A 13378-nucleotide genomic window follows, 5' to 3' on the forward strand; every position below is an offset into this window, starting at 1 on the left:
TCCCAAATCATCAAGGTCAATTCAGTACATAAAATATCTTGCTAAGCGTATTCTCTTACCTGCTTTGACTTCCTTGTGTGACATCTCATTCTGAATCCATCAGGTTTGCCAGATATGACCTCATTGCACCCTGTACAGCATTAACAGCTTCCAATCTAGCACGAAGTTTAGAACATGGAATTGGGTGGCCTCACAAATGTGAGTGTAGATGAATGGTCAAAGATTTTCTGAAGCACATCTCATATTTTGTGGAAAAAATTCCCAGATGAAGACGAGTTGAAGCTGTTACACAACGCTCAATTCCAATGAATCTGGGACATCGTGTAAAACGTATATTCAAACAGAATACAATGATTTCCCTTTTTTTCAGCCTCAAACACAAGCTATTTAATATGCAAACAGATTTATCACACTTTTTGGCCGTTGGTTGGGGGTGGGGGGGGGGGTAGTCTCTCATTTTGAATCTGATGCCTGTTGTCTGTTCCAAAAAAAGTGGGGACTGGGGAAACAAAAGACTGGCTACGTTGAGAAATGCTCAACAGACTCCAAGCGATACCCACTCAAAACACCTGTTTTAAATGTTGCGCAGGTGAAATAGATAATTGGAAACAAGTGAGTGTTGCGATTGCTTCCGAAAGGCTCAGTTGATCACAAGCAAGGATAGGACAACTCTCTCTGCGTGTGAAAATAGTCAAACAGTTTAAGGACAATATTCCTCATTTCCGAACATTATCATCCATGGTCCACAATATCATCAAAAGATTCTGACAATCTGGAGAGATCTCTGCACGTAAAGATGAAAACCAACATGAAATACCTGTGACTTTTGATCCCTCAGGAGGAACAGCATGAAAAAAAAACGGCATCATTCATCCTTTGGAATAGATACTTACTTGGGCTCAGGGACACTTCAGAAAAAATTGTCAGTTAACACAGTTCGATGCGACATCAACAAAAGCAAGTAAAGAAAAATGCCATAAATCATAACACCCAAAAATGCTGATTGGGAATCTTGATGACACAATGGGAGCATATACAATTTGGTAGTCAAGCAATTTAATCATTCGTGGTGCTGACTTGACTTGAGAGATCACCCTGTGCTGTGAGGTTCCTGGCCTGACTAGGTCATATTCAAAAGTCAGCAGATTCTCCTCTTTACTCATGTGACAATTTCAAGTCCGTTTGATTCACATTTAGTGACATAAAAACATCAATAACATCCCCGCAAACCTTAATTATCAACGTCATGGTCCTTCCTTGAGGAAACTACAATATCAAGTGTGTCAAAGAAAGACATTAAGGCTCCACAACTTAGTGTGCAAGGAGGCTGGGGTGTCGCAAGGGGCCAATATGGATCATCTGTGTATTGTCACACTAACAGGAAGTGACTACAGGCTGTCTCAGCCTGCCGCAATCACTTCAACAGGCCAGTGTGTCAGTCTGCTGCAGGGAAAGTGCAGAGTAGACCATCACCGCTGTCAGCGCAGACTGACAGCACGCTTGAGAACATCCAGGTGGAACGACGATGTTCCCCGACCCCCATCGGTAATGTGGAAATGCATAGATTTGGTGTGACGTTGTGTTTTCAATAAGTTCATTTCCACGCAGTGGCTGTGACTAGATGTATTTTTTGAGGCACCTAGCGTCTACTTTTGTTCATCCGAGTTTGTGTTTGGCCCTGTCACAGTGAGTCATACAGAATTTGCGATTATGAAACAGATCGAACGTAAAAGGCCGAGGGGGGTCACTGCATGTCTATTTATAGGTATGAGCTCATGTCCAACTTTTTTAATCCCGCTCTTCATACCCACGCAGAACACTCATGCTCATGGTGATGTAACAGGTTTGTGCCGTTTCACAGCAATGTGTTCAATCTTCCACTGACCAGTTGTCATCAACATTCGCACTCGGATGGCGTGGGAGGTTCAGCGCATTCTGAGTGTGCTTACAGCACATGTGCAACAACAATAATGCCATGAGTGTGAATGAATTTGCGAAGTTCAAAACACAGCAAGGGAAAGAGACATTGCTTTCCACTGTGGCCAACTGGTCCTGTGACGCAGGCTTGCACAAATTCACGGCACACACTTCAGAATAGAATTAGTCTTTATTTGCTCCAATTGGCAGTGTCACTAAGTTGTACAGCTGTACAAAAGAATCTGCTTTTACAAATGCTGTGGTGAGACTGTCACATCACTGTCAGACATTTTTTTTTAGTACAGTACATCTTTTGATCAGCGATGCAGGTAAACTTTTCTAGATAATTTTTTGGGGCTGATTCCAAAACTGACCTAATTATTTTCTCTAGCACAGAAAGAAGCCTTTCATATGAACAATAACAATAAAATACTGATATGTAATATTGTGATATTTATGAATTAAGGGTTAGGTGCAGCAACAGGTGGGATTTTTTTTCCTGTGATATAGATGTAAATTACAATGGATGTTTAGTTCGATATTGCATAAACTTTTCTCAGTCAAACTTGGTGTGTTAGGAAAAAAAAGGAAAGACAAGTTCAAAATCAGCATGTGCAATACATTTATGGACACATAACACCATCTCTGATCAAAAATTGCTGTTTACCAGTGTTGTTATGAATATATGTACTACACATAATCTGCAGCAAAGCAGAACTCACTCATTTCTGATATTTTGTACAGGCAGCTGAACAAATGGAGAGTCCTCCGAATTATGCAGTGCAGTTGCACTCTATGCAAACTAACCACCAAAATAAATGTAATGTCAAACCAAAGCCTCAATCCCAATGTCCATCGATACATTTTATTAGACAGTGCACGCTTTAATATTAGAGCCGGTGAGCTACATGATATGGACTTCACGCTTCATAAAATTTGAGGACAATAAATTCAAAACTTGTGAATAGCACGGTTGACATTACATAGCATAATATAATAATGCATTTTTGAACGACTAGATGGTTATTATGTTGCTCAAGGCTGACAAAATGACAAATGTTTTACATACGGACGTAAATAGTCAAGACAAGTCAAGTAATGTAAACGACCTCTGTTTCTAAAAGGGATACTTCTCAATAAACATATTCCTTTTATCAAACTACGTTCATGAATACTTCTCCGATGTCTCTTGTTTTCTTTAAGTCAGCCAGAATGGTGAATAAAGGTGTATAGCTTTAAACTGAGAGGCTCTCTCAAGCGATGCAATTGTGGAAAACCTCCACGCGGAGCAACGCGCATGTTTGATTGGCTGAATTCCGTGAATGGTGAACATTTATGCTTGACATTCATGTCACACACGGCGCACTTTCATTCATCGCTGGGCTCCACTCGGCAGCGCGCCACTTGAGATCTGATTAAAAAGCCATCGGCACGCTTCGGATAATGCGAGTTTAGGCACAATGAGAGACCGACATATAGTCTACGATTAAACGGACCATTTAGCTCACGAGCGACTGATAAACAATCATTCGATACATTCAAATTGGTATCTCTACTGCGATAATTGCAGACCATGAATAAAAGCATCATATTTGAAATAATGTCTTTCAACGAATCACCGTTAGGCAAAGCAGCAAACGATGCAACCGGCACGCCCCGCCCTCTCTCTCTCCCGCGCGCGCACACTCGCGTGCACACGCACACAAAGTACCCTTCTCCTCCTGTCAAACTTCGAAGTTACATTCAAAATGGCTGAGTTTAAAAAAAAAATCTGTAGTCCGAATACAGTAAAATCTTCCTTAGAAATGTTCTCAATGTCTTTTCCAATTCCCATTTCGTCCGTTTGAATGAATGAAAAAACTCATCGACACAATTTCATGCTGCTGGTTATCTAACATGTACATAGATAACCTCTGTGAAGATGCTTTCAATCTGAGTAAATACACTGTCTTTAAGTGTCACTGTAGCCACTTTTGATAGGGAACCACATTCGGACACTATAGACATCGTGAATGATGCGCTTTAAATATCTGCAAGTTTTTTTGTTTTGTTTTTTATACGTGGGAAAGAGAACAAACACCACAATATCAAGAAGCATTCCTCTAGTAGTATCACGAACAAATACAGCATCATGCCCAGTGTATGATTATCTGACAGCCATGATAGCTAATATATGCCGAGTCGTAGAATAAACGATCTGTTCCCCTATGTGGTTTGATTGTCTAGAAACTAAAACTCAAAGAGAGAGGCACCCAACAAAAAATATAAACTGGTAAACAAATAAAGAGATTTCTCTATATAAATATAATCTATAGTGACCTTGATGCACACTTATAGAAAACAGCAACCCTGGAGCAAACATGTTGTCTTTGAAATCGCACCCTCCCTTGCTTTCGAACGTTTGCCACAAGGCAGGAGAGATCAGATGAATCTCTGCTCGGTACGAGTTTAGAAAAGCGCTTTAAAAGAGAAGGCACGCGTTTTTTTTTTGTTTGTTTTTTCACAGCACACCAGATGAAGTTGCGGGTTAGCAGCTGGGTTATTCACTTGCGGGAGATTTGACTTGTTCGGCCCAGTCTAGTTCTAGAAAGCCCAGGCTCACCCATCAAGTCCTACAAGCATTCCCACAAAAAAATAAAAAGTGAAGAAAAGCCATTTGGTGCTACAGATGAGAAGCATTCACATTTGTTTTCGCCTGTGTCATCTCATTAGCTGCCTTTGTCTGAGAAGCTTCTGTCTTTATGCCATCAGGTCTTGTCACAGTGACATTTACTAAAACAGCTGCTTTGCTCTCTGACAATTTGGTTTCCTGATGATCCAGGGCTCCGGTCTTAGAGGCGCTACGTGGATGCAGAGCGGTCGCCGTTTTCCCCTGAGGGTGATGGAGCTCTTCTCCGATGTTGACAGTGAGGTTAGTGTAGAGAGGTTCCTGTTCTTTGGAGAGGAGCTCGTACGTCAGAGAGTTGAGGCCGTCAGAGCGCCAGTTGAGTCTGGTCCTTTTCAGGAGGTCAAATCTAGAATGTTCAAATCCGTTTGACATACAAATGGCATTATGCGTGCGTAAAAATAATTGTGAGGGTTAGAACATAACTGAGCCAATATCACTATTAGCTACCTTTGAGACGTGCCCCCATTTCACCCAAAGAAGAAGAAATTTCCCTCTGAGCTTCATATTCATGTGTGTGTGTGTGTGTGCGCGCGCTCATGTGTGTGCATGCGTGTATTAAAAATTACATGTCATGGGAGACAGCAGCTCATCACTTAGCAACATGATTCAGTTTGCAAGCTGAATGTTACCGTTTAACAAAAATAGTTTGACTTTCTGGTAGATTTCAGCTGATATTTCATTTTGACATCGTGGACTTTTTTTGAGATTGACAACATCCAACTGTAATAAAAATTATGAATGTATAAATATTTATTCCATTTAAGAAAGACAAAAAGGTTGGTTATGTTACTGAAAACATCAATGCATTCTTTTAAATGACAAAAAAAGTGTCTGTTGGAATGGAGAAAACGATTTTGTTGGCTGTTATATTCATGTTTTATCATGCACATCCAATTTAAACAATTATAAAATAATATCAAATACACACATAATGAGAGACTTCTTATGGTACGGATGTGTGTGCAATTGTTTGTCTACGACCTTGCTCCGTTTTCATGATGACCGAGTGACTCTGACGAGGACGCAAAAAGCACTTTATGCGGATACTGAGCCGACGGTTGCAGTCCGTACCTGTGTGGATTTTGCTCATTCCCTCGGTCTCCTCGATGCTTGATCATTTTGTAATGACCGACGGCCACTGGGGGGCGCACGATTTTCATGCCAGACAGACGCACTCTGGTTGAGCAGCAGACAATCGTGAAAAAGAGCAGAACATTAACATTCAAGGAAAATCAGTCAACAAGATTCAAAATAAAACACTGACTGCTATCACTACCATTGATGACACGACTGCTAAGTGCACCTTTCTGACAGCTTTCTATATTTCTCTGGGAAAGGCAGATGGGCAGCGAACATGAACTCCGATTCCTGTTCATGATTAGTTGTTTTTTTCCTTCGCATCATGGCCAAATTGCAATCTCATCAAGAGCTCCGTTGAATTCTCTTTCAGTGTGGTTCGTATGCTACTCAAAATAATCTAACTCATGTCAAAGATGCGCAAATAGAGACAGCAATATTAATTTTATTGCAGCTTGTTTCATATCCAAATGTTTGCAAGCGTTTTGTAGTCCCACATGAATGTTAAATATCTGCATTTTTGGACAATGGCAGATTTTGTCTCCGGCTGCCCTCATATTCTACCGCCTGTGATTTGTTTTGTTCTCGATTGATTTGTAGCCTACTGTCATTCAGTCTTGGTGCTTTTATTAGTTATTATGTATGTTTGATCATCGAGGTAGGGATAATAGGTTTCCAGTAGTTGCAACAAATGAGATGAGGAAAAAAAACACTATTGCAGCACAACAAATGTTTCAAGCCGTTTGTTACCAGTGCAGATCCGTCAAGATGGTAGCTTAATCTGTTTCGTCAAGTTCCCTGTGAATACTTTTCTGCTTTTCCTTGTGCCTAGAAACATGTCATTATTTGGCAGCTGACTCTTGGCTGCACTTGCCTGGCGACCACTACGCGTTTGGATGTGACTGCATGTGATGCATTCAAGTGTGTCTTCTAACAGGAAGTAGTGGAAGGGAAGCGGCAAAGGGAGAATCCCCACCCGACGAACTTTTCCATGCAAACATACTCACTGCGCTCACTGAGACACACAGCAAAGCCACATGAGCGGCAGGTGATGTGAAGATGAGTGATGCTGTTAGCTCACAAAGAATGAAAAGTGAAAACAAAGAAACGCGCGGGAGCGAACGTATAAAATGATGAGTGACAAAAGCCAAAGATGATCATGATGAGTCGACCACACGTTTTACCTTGCTGCGATGTCATCATCCTCTCCCCCCCAGCCCCAATACTGGTTGGGGAAGCCGTTCATCTTCATGTACTGGTCCGGAGTCACAGCAGAAACCCCACCGAAATACTGTGGGTATGGTAGCCTGTGAGGGTCAAACAGCAAACATAAGATGTTGATTAGAACATCTCAGAGCACAGAAATAAAATTCGGACAGAACTTTATCTAGTAAACTGGAACTAGAAGACATTGCCTGAATTTTGATGGATTACTTTGAAACATTTCAATTGTATTCATTTATTTTTTATTTCTAATTTTAGGGGCATAGTAGGTTGTCGCTGGTGTGTTTTGCTCAGAGAGACATCTTAGAAATACTGTCTTGTTATGTTTTTTCAGCCACCGAAATGATACAAGCATTACCTGGGAGTCCATTAACTAGCCCAGGGGTCGGCAACCCAAAATGTTGAAAGAGCCATATTGGACCAAAATAAACAAAAAACAAATATGTCTGGAGCCACAAAATATAAAAAGCCTTATAATGAAGGCAACACATGCTGTATGTATCTAAATGAGCTATATTAGCCTGCTATCAACATGACTAAGTTGGCTACAAATACACAATGAGCATTCATGATTAAAAGGGTTTTTTTCCCCCTGCAGTTCATCCTGTAGAGGACGGGTGCCCAAACTTTTTTGACGGAAGATCTACTTTTCGAACAACCAACCTCCTGCGATCGACCCGTTACCGCACACGCATGCCAGCAACAGCCATAACGGCCGCTAAGATGAACGAGGCACGGGACGCACTTTCGCAGCGTGCTAACTATTGTAGCTCACCTGTACCGTTTAAAAATGCTTCTCTTGGACACCCAGATTCCCATTCTTAGCAAGTACCCTCGGTGAATGCTACATGAAAGGCAGCTGGGTTTTTGTTGTTGTTTTTTTTTTTTTTACAACAGCCCCCTGACTGACATCTTGCCCTGGTAATAGAAACGTGTGTCGCAGGCTATGACGCAAATATTCGTTGATGAAATGTTGACATTTAATATTTATTCGACACATTTTTACAGCATTGGAAAACGTTAATAATGTTTGTGTCATGTTTGTCCTCTGACAGAAACCATATTAAAACAAAAAAATATATTTCCCTCCCATCTTTTTCCATTTTCAAACATTTTTGAAAAAGCTCTAAGGAGCCACTGTGGGGCGCTAAAGAGCCGAATGCGGCTCGAGAGCCGCGTGTTGCCGACCCCCGAACTAGCCCTATGACAGGGCTGGGCAATGCATTTTCTAAAGACGACACAGGAGAAACTGGAAAGATTGTGGAGGGACATGCAAACACGGCAACCAAAACTGTGTTCCATATTAATGTATTTACATAAAGCATTAAATTATCTTGTTTCATAAACTGTTACTTGATTAGCTACACTCCATATTATTATAACTAAGAAATCAAAAATGTCAACAAAATTAAAAGCAGCCATTAAAATTCCATAGATGCACAACTGAACATTATACGAAATCATGTCTACAAAGTGGCCATCAGGTTTACTTTTAAATGTGCTGATATTTTGAACTTGTTAGCTCATCAGGCATTCATAATTTGGAATCTTAAATCAATCAATCAAGCAGAAGTGAAAAAAAAAAGTGCGGTCAGGACAAAAAATGCCACCAAATTTAGAAAAAATGTCACCGTGTTGGCAACACTGCAGATACACAAGTCATAACTCTTGCTCGCTTGTAACGTCTGCATGCGTGCACAACAAAATAAAAGCAGCACAAAAAAAAAAAAAAAAAAAGTCATGCTCATTTTTATTTGTGACTTCGAGAAAATTGCGAGTGCACTGTGGACAGGCCAGACGTGAGCCGTACTTTGGCCAGGTCTGCCATATGGATGCCTTTGTGGGAATTGTACCAAAGGGAGAAGGAATGAACGACCCTCGGAGTCTCATACGGTAACTACTTGACGTTGACTTTCTGCAAATTCTCATGGTGGGCATTTTACCTGTATTTGAACTTGTCCATGGCCACGGACAGGTGTGTGGGAAACTGTTTGTGGCAAGTGTAGGTATTGTGGTCGTTCTCGGGCAGGAGATCAACATCATGGAGGAAGATGCAGTTCCAGTCTTCATCTCGGAGAGCTTCCCGCACGCCAACATTCAGCAGCTTGGCTCGGTTGAAGGTACCGTTCCCCCACTGCAAGACATATAAACACGCTAGCATGAGGACAAGTTTTGAAGGGCGAACATTTGAAGAAGCACCGGCAAGACACGTCACAACAACAAGACCGAGCTTCTCCTTTTAATGTGTGCAGGACACACGGCAGGTGACTGCAGGAGTTGCCTTTGATGTCAGCTTTCTTTTTATAGCCAAACATTTATAAATGCGCGTCCAACAGATCGTCACCTTAGCGTGGGATCGGCTGGAGCGGTTAGACTCAAGTTACATTCAAGGTGCGCACATGAAAAACTGTGCAATAATAATGAAGTTATTGATGAAATAAATTGATGCGATTTTTAGAATTTGGAATCTTCCCTATCAGAGAACAGAACACAACACCTTATTAAAAACAAGCAAATGATTGTGCTGTAAAATGCAAAATGCTGTTTTTGCTGACAAACAAAATAGATCGCTTTGAGAGAAAAAAAAGTTACTCTTATTGTGCGCAAAAACATACTGAGTATTTGCATCTGGCGCTTCACAACCATTAATGGTGACCCAAATGAGGAACATTGATGACATTACTTGAAATGAACAATTATCATCAGTTGAATCCTTCTCCTGACCTGTTGCACGATGTAGATGCTGTAGTGGATCTGTTGCCTTTGCAGGAAAGGATGAAGGTGGTAGAGGAGAGCAAGAAGGTGTGTCTGTCGGTTCCGGTACGGTACCACGATGGCAGTGTGGTGCCGAGGCTCACAGTCCGGTGGACGGTAGCGTCCACCGGGCAACACCAAGGGGTTTTTCGTTCTGATTTCCTCCAAAGTCAGAGGCGAGGAAAGATGGACAGACACGGGCCCAACTGTGGGGAAAGGAAATGTTTTTCCATATGACATAAAATCCTTTCCACTATGTCGAATCAGACGGCAGTGGTGCCTTGAGATATCAGTGACATTCGTTTCTTGACCACTTGTATCACAAATCATCTTTCTCCATTGCTTCAATTGTGCTGCTCATTCTGGTGGATGCACCATGGCCAACCGGGGACAGTAGAAGACAAACATACTGATATACTGAAATGAAGGCTCAGCTCCTCATCCCGGGTTCCATGTATGATAGTAATATTCGTCATTAGTTGCAGCAGATAAAGAACACATGCTGTGTACCTGCGAGTATTCTTTTATGGCCCGTTTGCATGGGTTGCAGCACCGTTTGTATTCATATAGCTGATGATTAACTCTTCACGCGCCGTTGACTTGAAATGCAGTCGACGAGAGTCCTAACAAGGAGCGCCTTCAACGTCAATTTCCCTCATATAAATTTAGTTTTAATGGGAATGGGCGGAGAAAAGTCTTGGCCAAATCTGGTTTGATCATTTAGCTGTGAAAGTTAAAGAAAATACTAAGAAGAATTCTCATCAGATGGTAGCATTGGCTCCCTTTTGAATGAGCTCATCGTGTTTCACAACAATATGTAAACTCATAAATCAGGGTTGACCGTTAAAAAACAGCGACCATTGCAAGGAGCTTGTGATTGATCAAAGTGTTAAAAATGATTAGCATCAAAGTCAAAGTTGTGCTTAAACTATATCTTTTCACAAATAGCTTGCCTTCTGTTTTGTTTTTTGTTTTTTTTGGTTTTTTTTTTGGGTGGGTGGTTTGGGTGAAACCAACCCATTTTTACTTTACAGCTGACACTCAAGGTTTTCTTTTTTGAGAATGTCGGGCATTGGAAGAGGTAAAGGGTAACAGCACTGCCACAAAAAAATGCACAACTGCTAGCTTGTGTGCCTGTGGATTTTGCCTTTTTTTGTTGTTGTTAGCATTCAGGTAGCCAAGACTTGGTGATTGCTTTCGATTCTCAATGTGCAATTCTTTTTTCATGCTGTTTTGCTTGATAGTAAACCTCAGCGAAGTGTGGGAATAAACAGCTTGAAGCCTAATCTTTGATGAAATGTTCAGTGAGTTGAGTCACCTGTCACCATAAAGCGCTCATCTCTCAAGTCTGCGCTCGCAACTCAAAGCAAAAAAACAGGCTAACTGACTGGGTGTATCTCCAAAAAAAAAAAAAAAAAGGTCGAGTCACTTGCATCTCAAGGAACCATTGTATCTTTCATATATTTGCTCCCTCACCCAACAGAGGAGACACAATCTGGCAGGTTGCCAGTGGTGGTCCTGTCGTGGGAGCTCCAGTGCCAGCGTTCCGAGGTGGGGGAGGCGGTGCTCTCAGATGACTGAGGTTGGTGTAGACGTCGTGGGGTCGCGAGTAGTCAAACTCTTGCTCTGTGGTGTGCACCAGGACGGACACCAAGCCTCTGAAGCCCCCCAGGGAGAAGTAGAGCACAAAGGCAAATTGGAAGCCCACCAGCAAGGCCAGCGTGCACGGGGAGCCCAGAGAGTGGCCGCAGCATGCCATAATCAAGTATGCTGATCGTACACACGGAGAGATGGGTGCAGTTATGGGGGAAGGCGGAGGCAAGGAGAGGAAGAGGAGGGGATGGAGGGACAACAAAGGTTGAAGGTTCAGGCGTGCGCGAGGAGGCCGCGCATCGTCAGGGACAGATGGTCGTATTGGTGAAGCTCAGTCTGGACTGCCATCACCTCCCAGTCTCACTAAGAAAATACAAGCAAGATGACAGTGATGTCAGGTGAGGAGCGGAATTTGGACCGAGAAGTAGATATATGAAAGTTGAAAAGTACCTTTTTATCTGCCAAAATACAAAGTAATTACAGGGAACAGGGTTCGATGCAGAAGACAAGGAAAAGAGACACTCTCATTGGAAGAAAGCTTGACATTGTACTGTTTGTATACTGTGAGAGATTGTCAATTATGATCATACACGAGCTTTCAAGGAGGGCGGCACAGTGGGCCACCGGTTAGCACTTCCGCCTCACAGTGCAGAGAAGCAGGGTTCAATTCCGGCCGGGCCTTCCTGTGTGGAGTTTGCATGTTCTATCTGTGGCTACATAGGATTTATCCAGGTACTCCAGTTTCCTCCCACATTCCAAAAACATGCATGGCAGGCTCATGGAACACTCTCAATTGTCCCTAGGTGTGATAGTGAGTGAGCGAATGGTTGTTCGTCTACGTGTGCCCTGCGATTGGCTCCAGCACGCCGACGACCTTCGTGAGGATAAGCGGATTCGAACTGGTTGGACGGATGGAGCTTTCAAGGTTCATTTTAAATGTATTTATTTTCGTAATCCTACACCTATTTACAGTAGGGGAATGTCAAACAGTTGTCTGAGGATTGTAGTTAACTTAATCACACATACTTAAATACGCACCAAAAAAATCTAACTAATTAAAAAAAATTACAAATTTGCTTTAAAAAAGTCATTACAAGAACTGAATTAATACACAAAAGTTAAAACGAAATAAATACTAACTACTCTTCAACAAAAAAACAAAATGATAACCCCGCCAAAAGTAGCCCATTCTCTTTTGTTGTCTGTGCACCTGCTCCACCGAGTGCTACTCTAGTTAGTTACTTTACTGGGAGTATTGCTGCTGATCCTTGCAGGTCTCATTCTAGCCACTCTGTGACAGGAAGCATTCTCCCCTTCGCTCTGAAAGGCATCGATATGCAGTCTTGCACGATAGCTACAAAAGTGTCTGCTGCAAATGTAACTTAACCCGGGGAACTGACACGCAACCTGAAATAAATGTCATGTTTCTGTCCTGATTCAGCGATGTGACATTTCCGTGCATCTGTGGAGCAAGTGGCGCTGCATGATGCCTGCAGATCAAATGACTCCAACGTCACAGCTCTCTTTTCAGTCTGCACAATTGCCCGCAAGAGCAAGCTTGGTACGCCTGCGTTTATGGCGCTACTCACTGTTGGTTTTTAAAATTTCAACCTTCACAACGCAGCTGTGAAATGGAGCGATGAGATGCAAGTAAATAAGGCAGTAGCATCTGTGCTCCAGATGATTAGCCCATCATCATCGTCGTTGTTGCAAGGCAATCACCCCCAACAACAACAGCAGGTCCGAGCGAACGTGTTTGAATTGACTCGTTGGCCGCACGCCAGCTCCGAATTCTGCTGTGTTTACAATCTCTGCTGCCTACTGCCGACTCACCAGCTAGCACGTCGCCGCTGCGACATTTCCAATCCAGCCCGAGGCTTCCGCCGACAACCCACAGGCCGCAGCCAGCCTCCTCAAAGAGGCGATGGAGCAAAAGATCCAGTTTGTTTCCAAACTGTTGCTCGCTCCTCCTCCTCCTCTTCCTCTCCGTCTTGCTTCGCCGTTACTCGCTCATCTGGGGGCGGAATCGAAGGGCTGCAGACGAGTTGAAATGCAAAAGCATGGTGGGATTGCGACGCACGTCAGCGCACTGTAAACACGAGCGAGTGCGCTGTGCGCTGCGACGTCGGCTCCATCAGCGCGTAG

General features: G+C 42.7%; 1 protein-coding gene across 1 annotated transcript; it reads right to left on the reverse strand.

The window, feature by feature from the left end:
- Positions 1-2088: 2088 nt before the first annotated feature.
- Positions 2089-13366, reverse strand: b4galt3 (UDP-Gal:betaGlcNAc beta 1,4- galactosyltransferase, polypeptide 3). Its single transcript, XM_086115794.1, has 7 exons — positions 13067-13366; positions 11117-11596; positions 9611-9846; positions 8830-9020; positions 6847-6969; positions 5657-5761; positions 2089-4931 (listed from the first exon to the last, which is right to left on the reverse strand). The coding sequence occupies exons 2-7, from the start codon at positions 11397-11399 to the stop codon at positions 4580-4582; spliced, it is 1290 nt and encodes a 429-aa protein (XP_085971920.1). The 5' UTR covers positions 11400-11596; positions 13067-13366; the 3' UTR covers positions 2089-4579.
- Positions 13367-13378: the final 12 nt, after the last annotated feature.

This window comes from Hippocampus guttulatus, chromosome 1 (genome assembly GCF_054856545.1).
Source record: "Hippocampus guttulatus isolate MCC_2025c chromosome 1, RoL_Hgut_1.0, whole genome shotgun sequence".
Taxonomy (NCBI): domain Eukaryota; kingdom Metazoa; phylum Chordata; class Actinopteri; order Syngnathiformes; family Syngnathidae; genus Hippocampus; species Hippocampus guttulatus.

Coding starts and splice junctions, on each gene's coding strand:
- b4galt3 (XM_086115794.1), bottom strand. CDS start 11,399: ATGGCATGCTGCGGCCACTCTCTGGGCTCCCCGTGCACGCTGGCCTTG. Junction 6,970..8,829: donor ATGGACAAGTTCAAATACAG/GTAAAATGCCCA, acceptor TGACCCTCACAG/GCTACCATACCCACAGTATT. Junction 4,932..5,656: donor AATGAGCAAAATCCACACAG/GTACGGACTGCA, acceptor TGAACATTCTAG/ATTTGACCTCCTGAAAAGGA.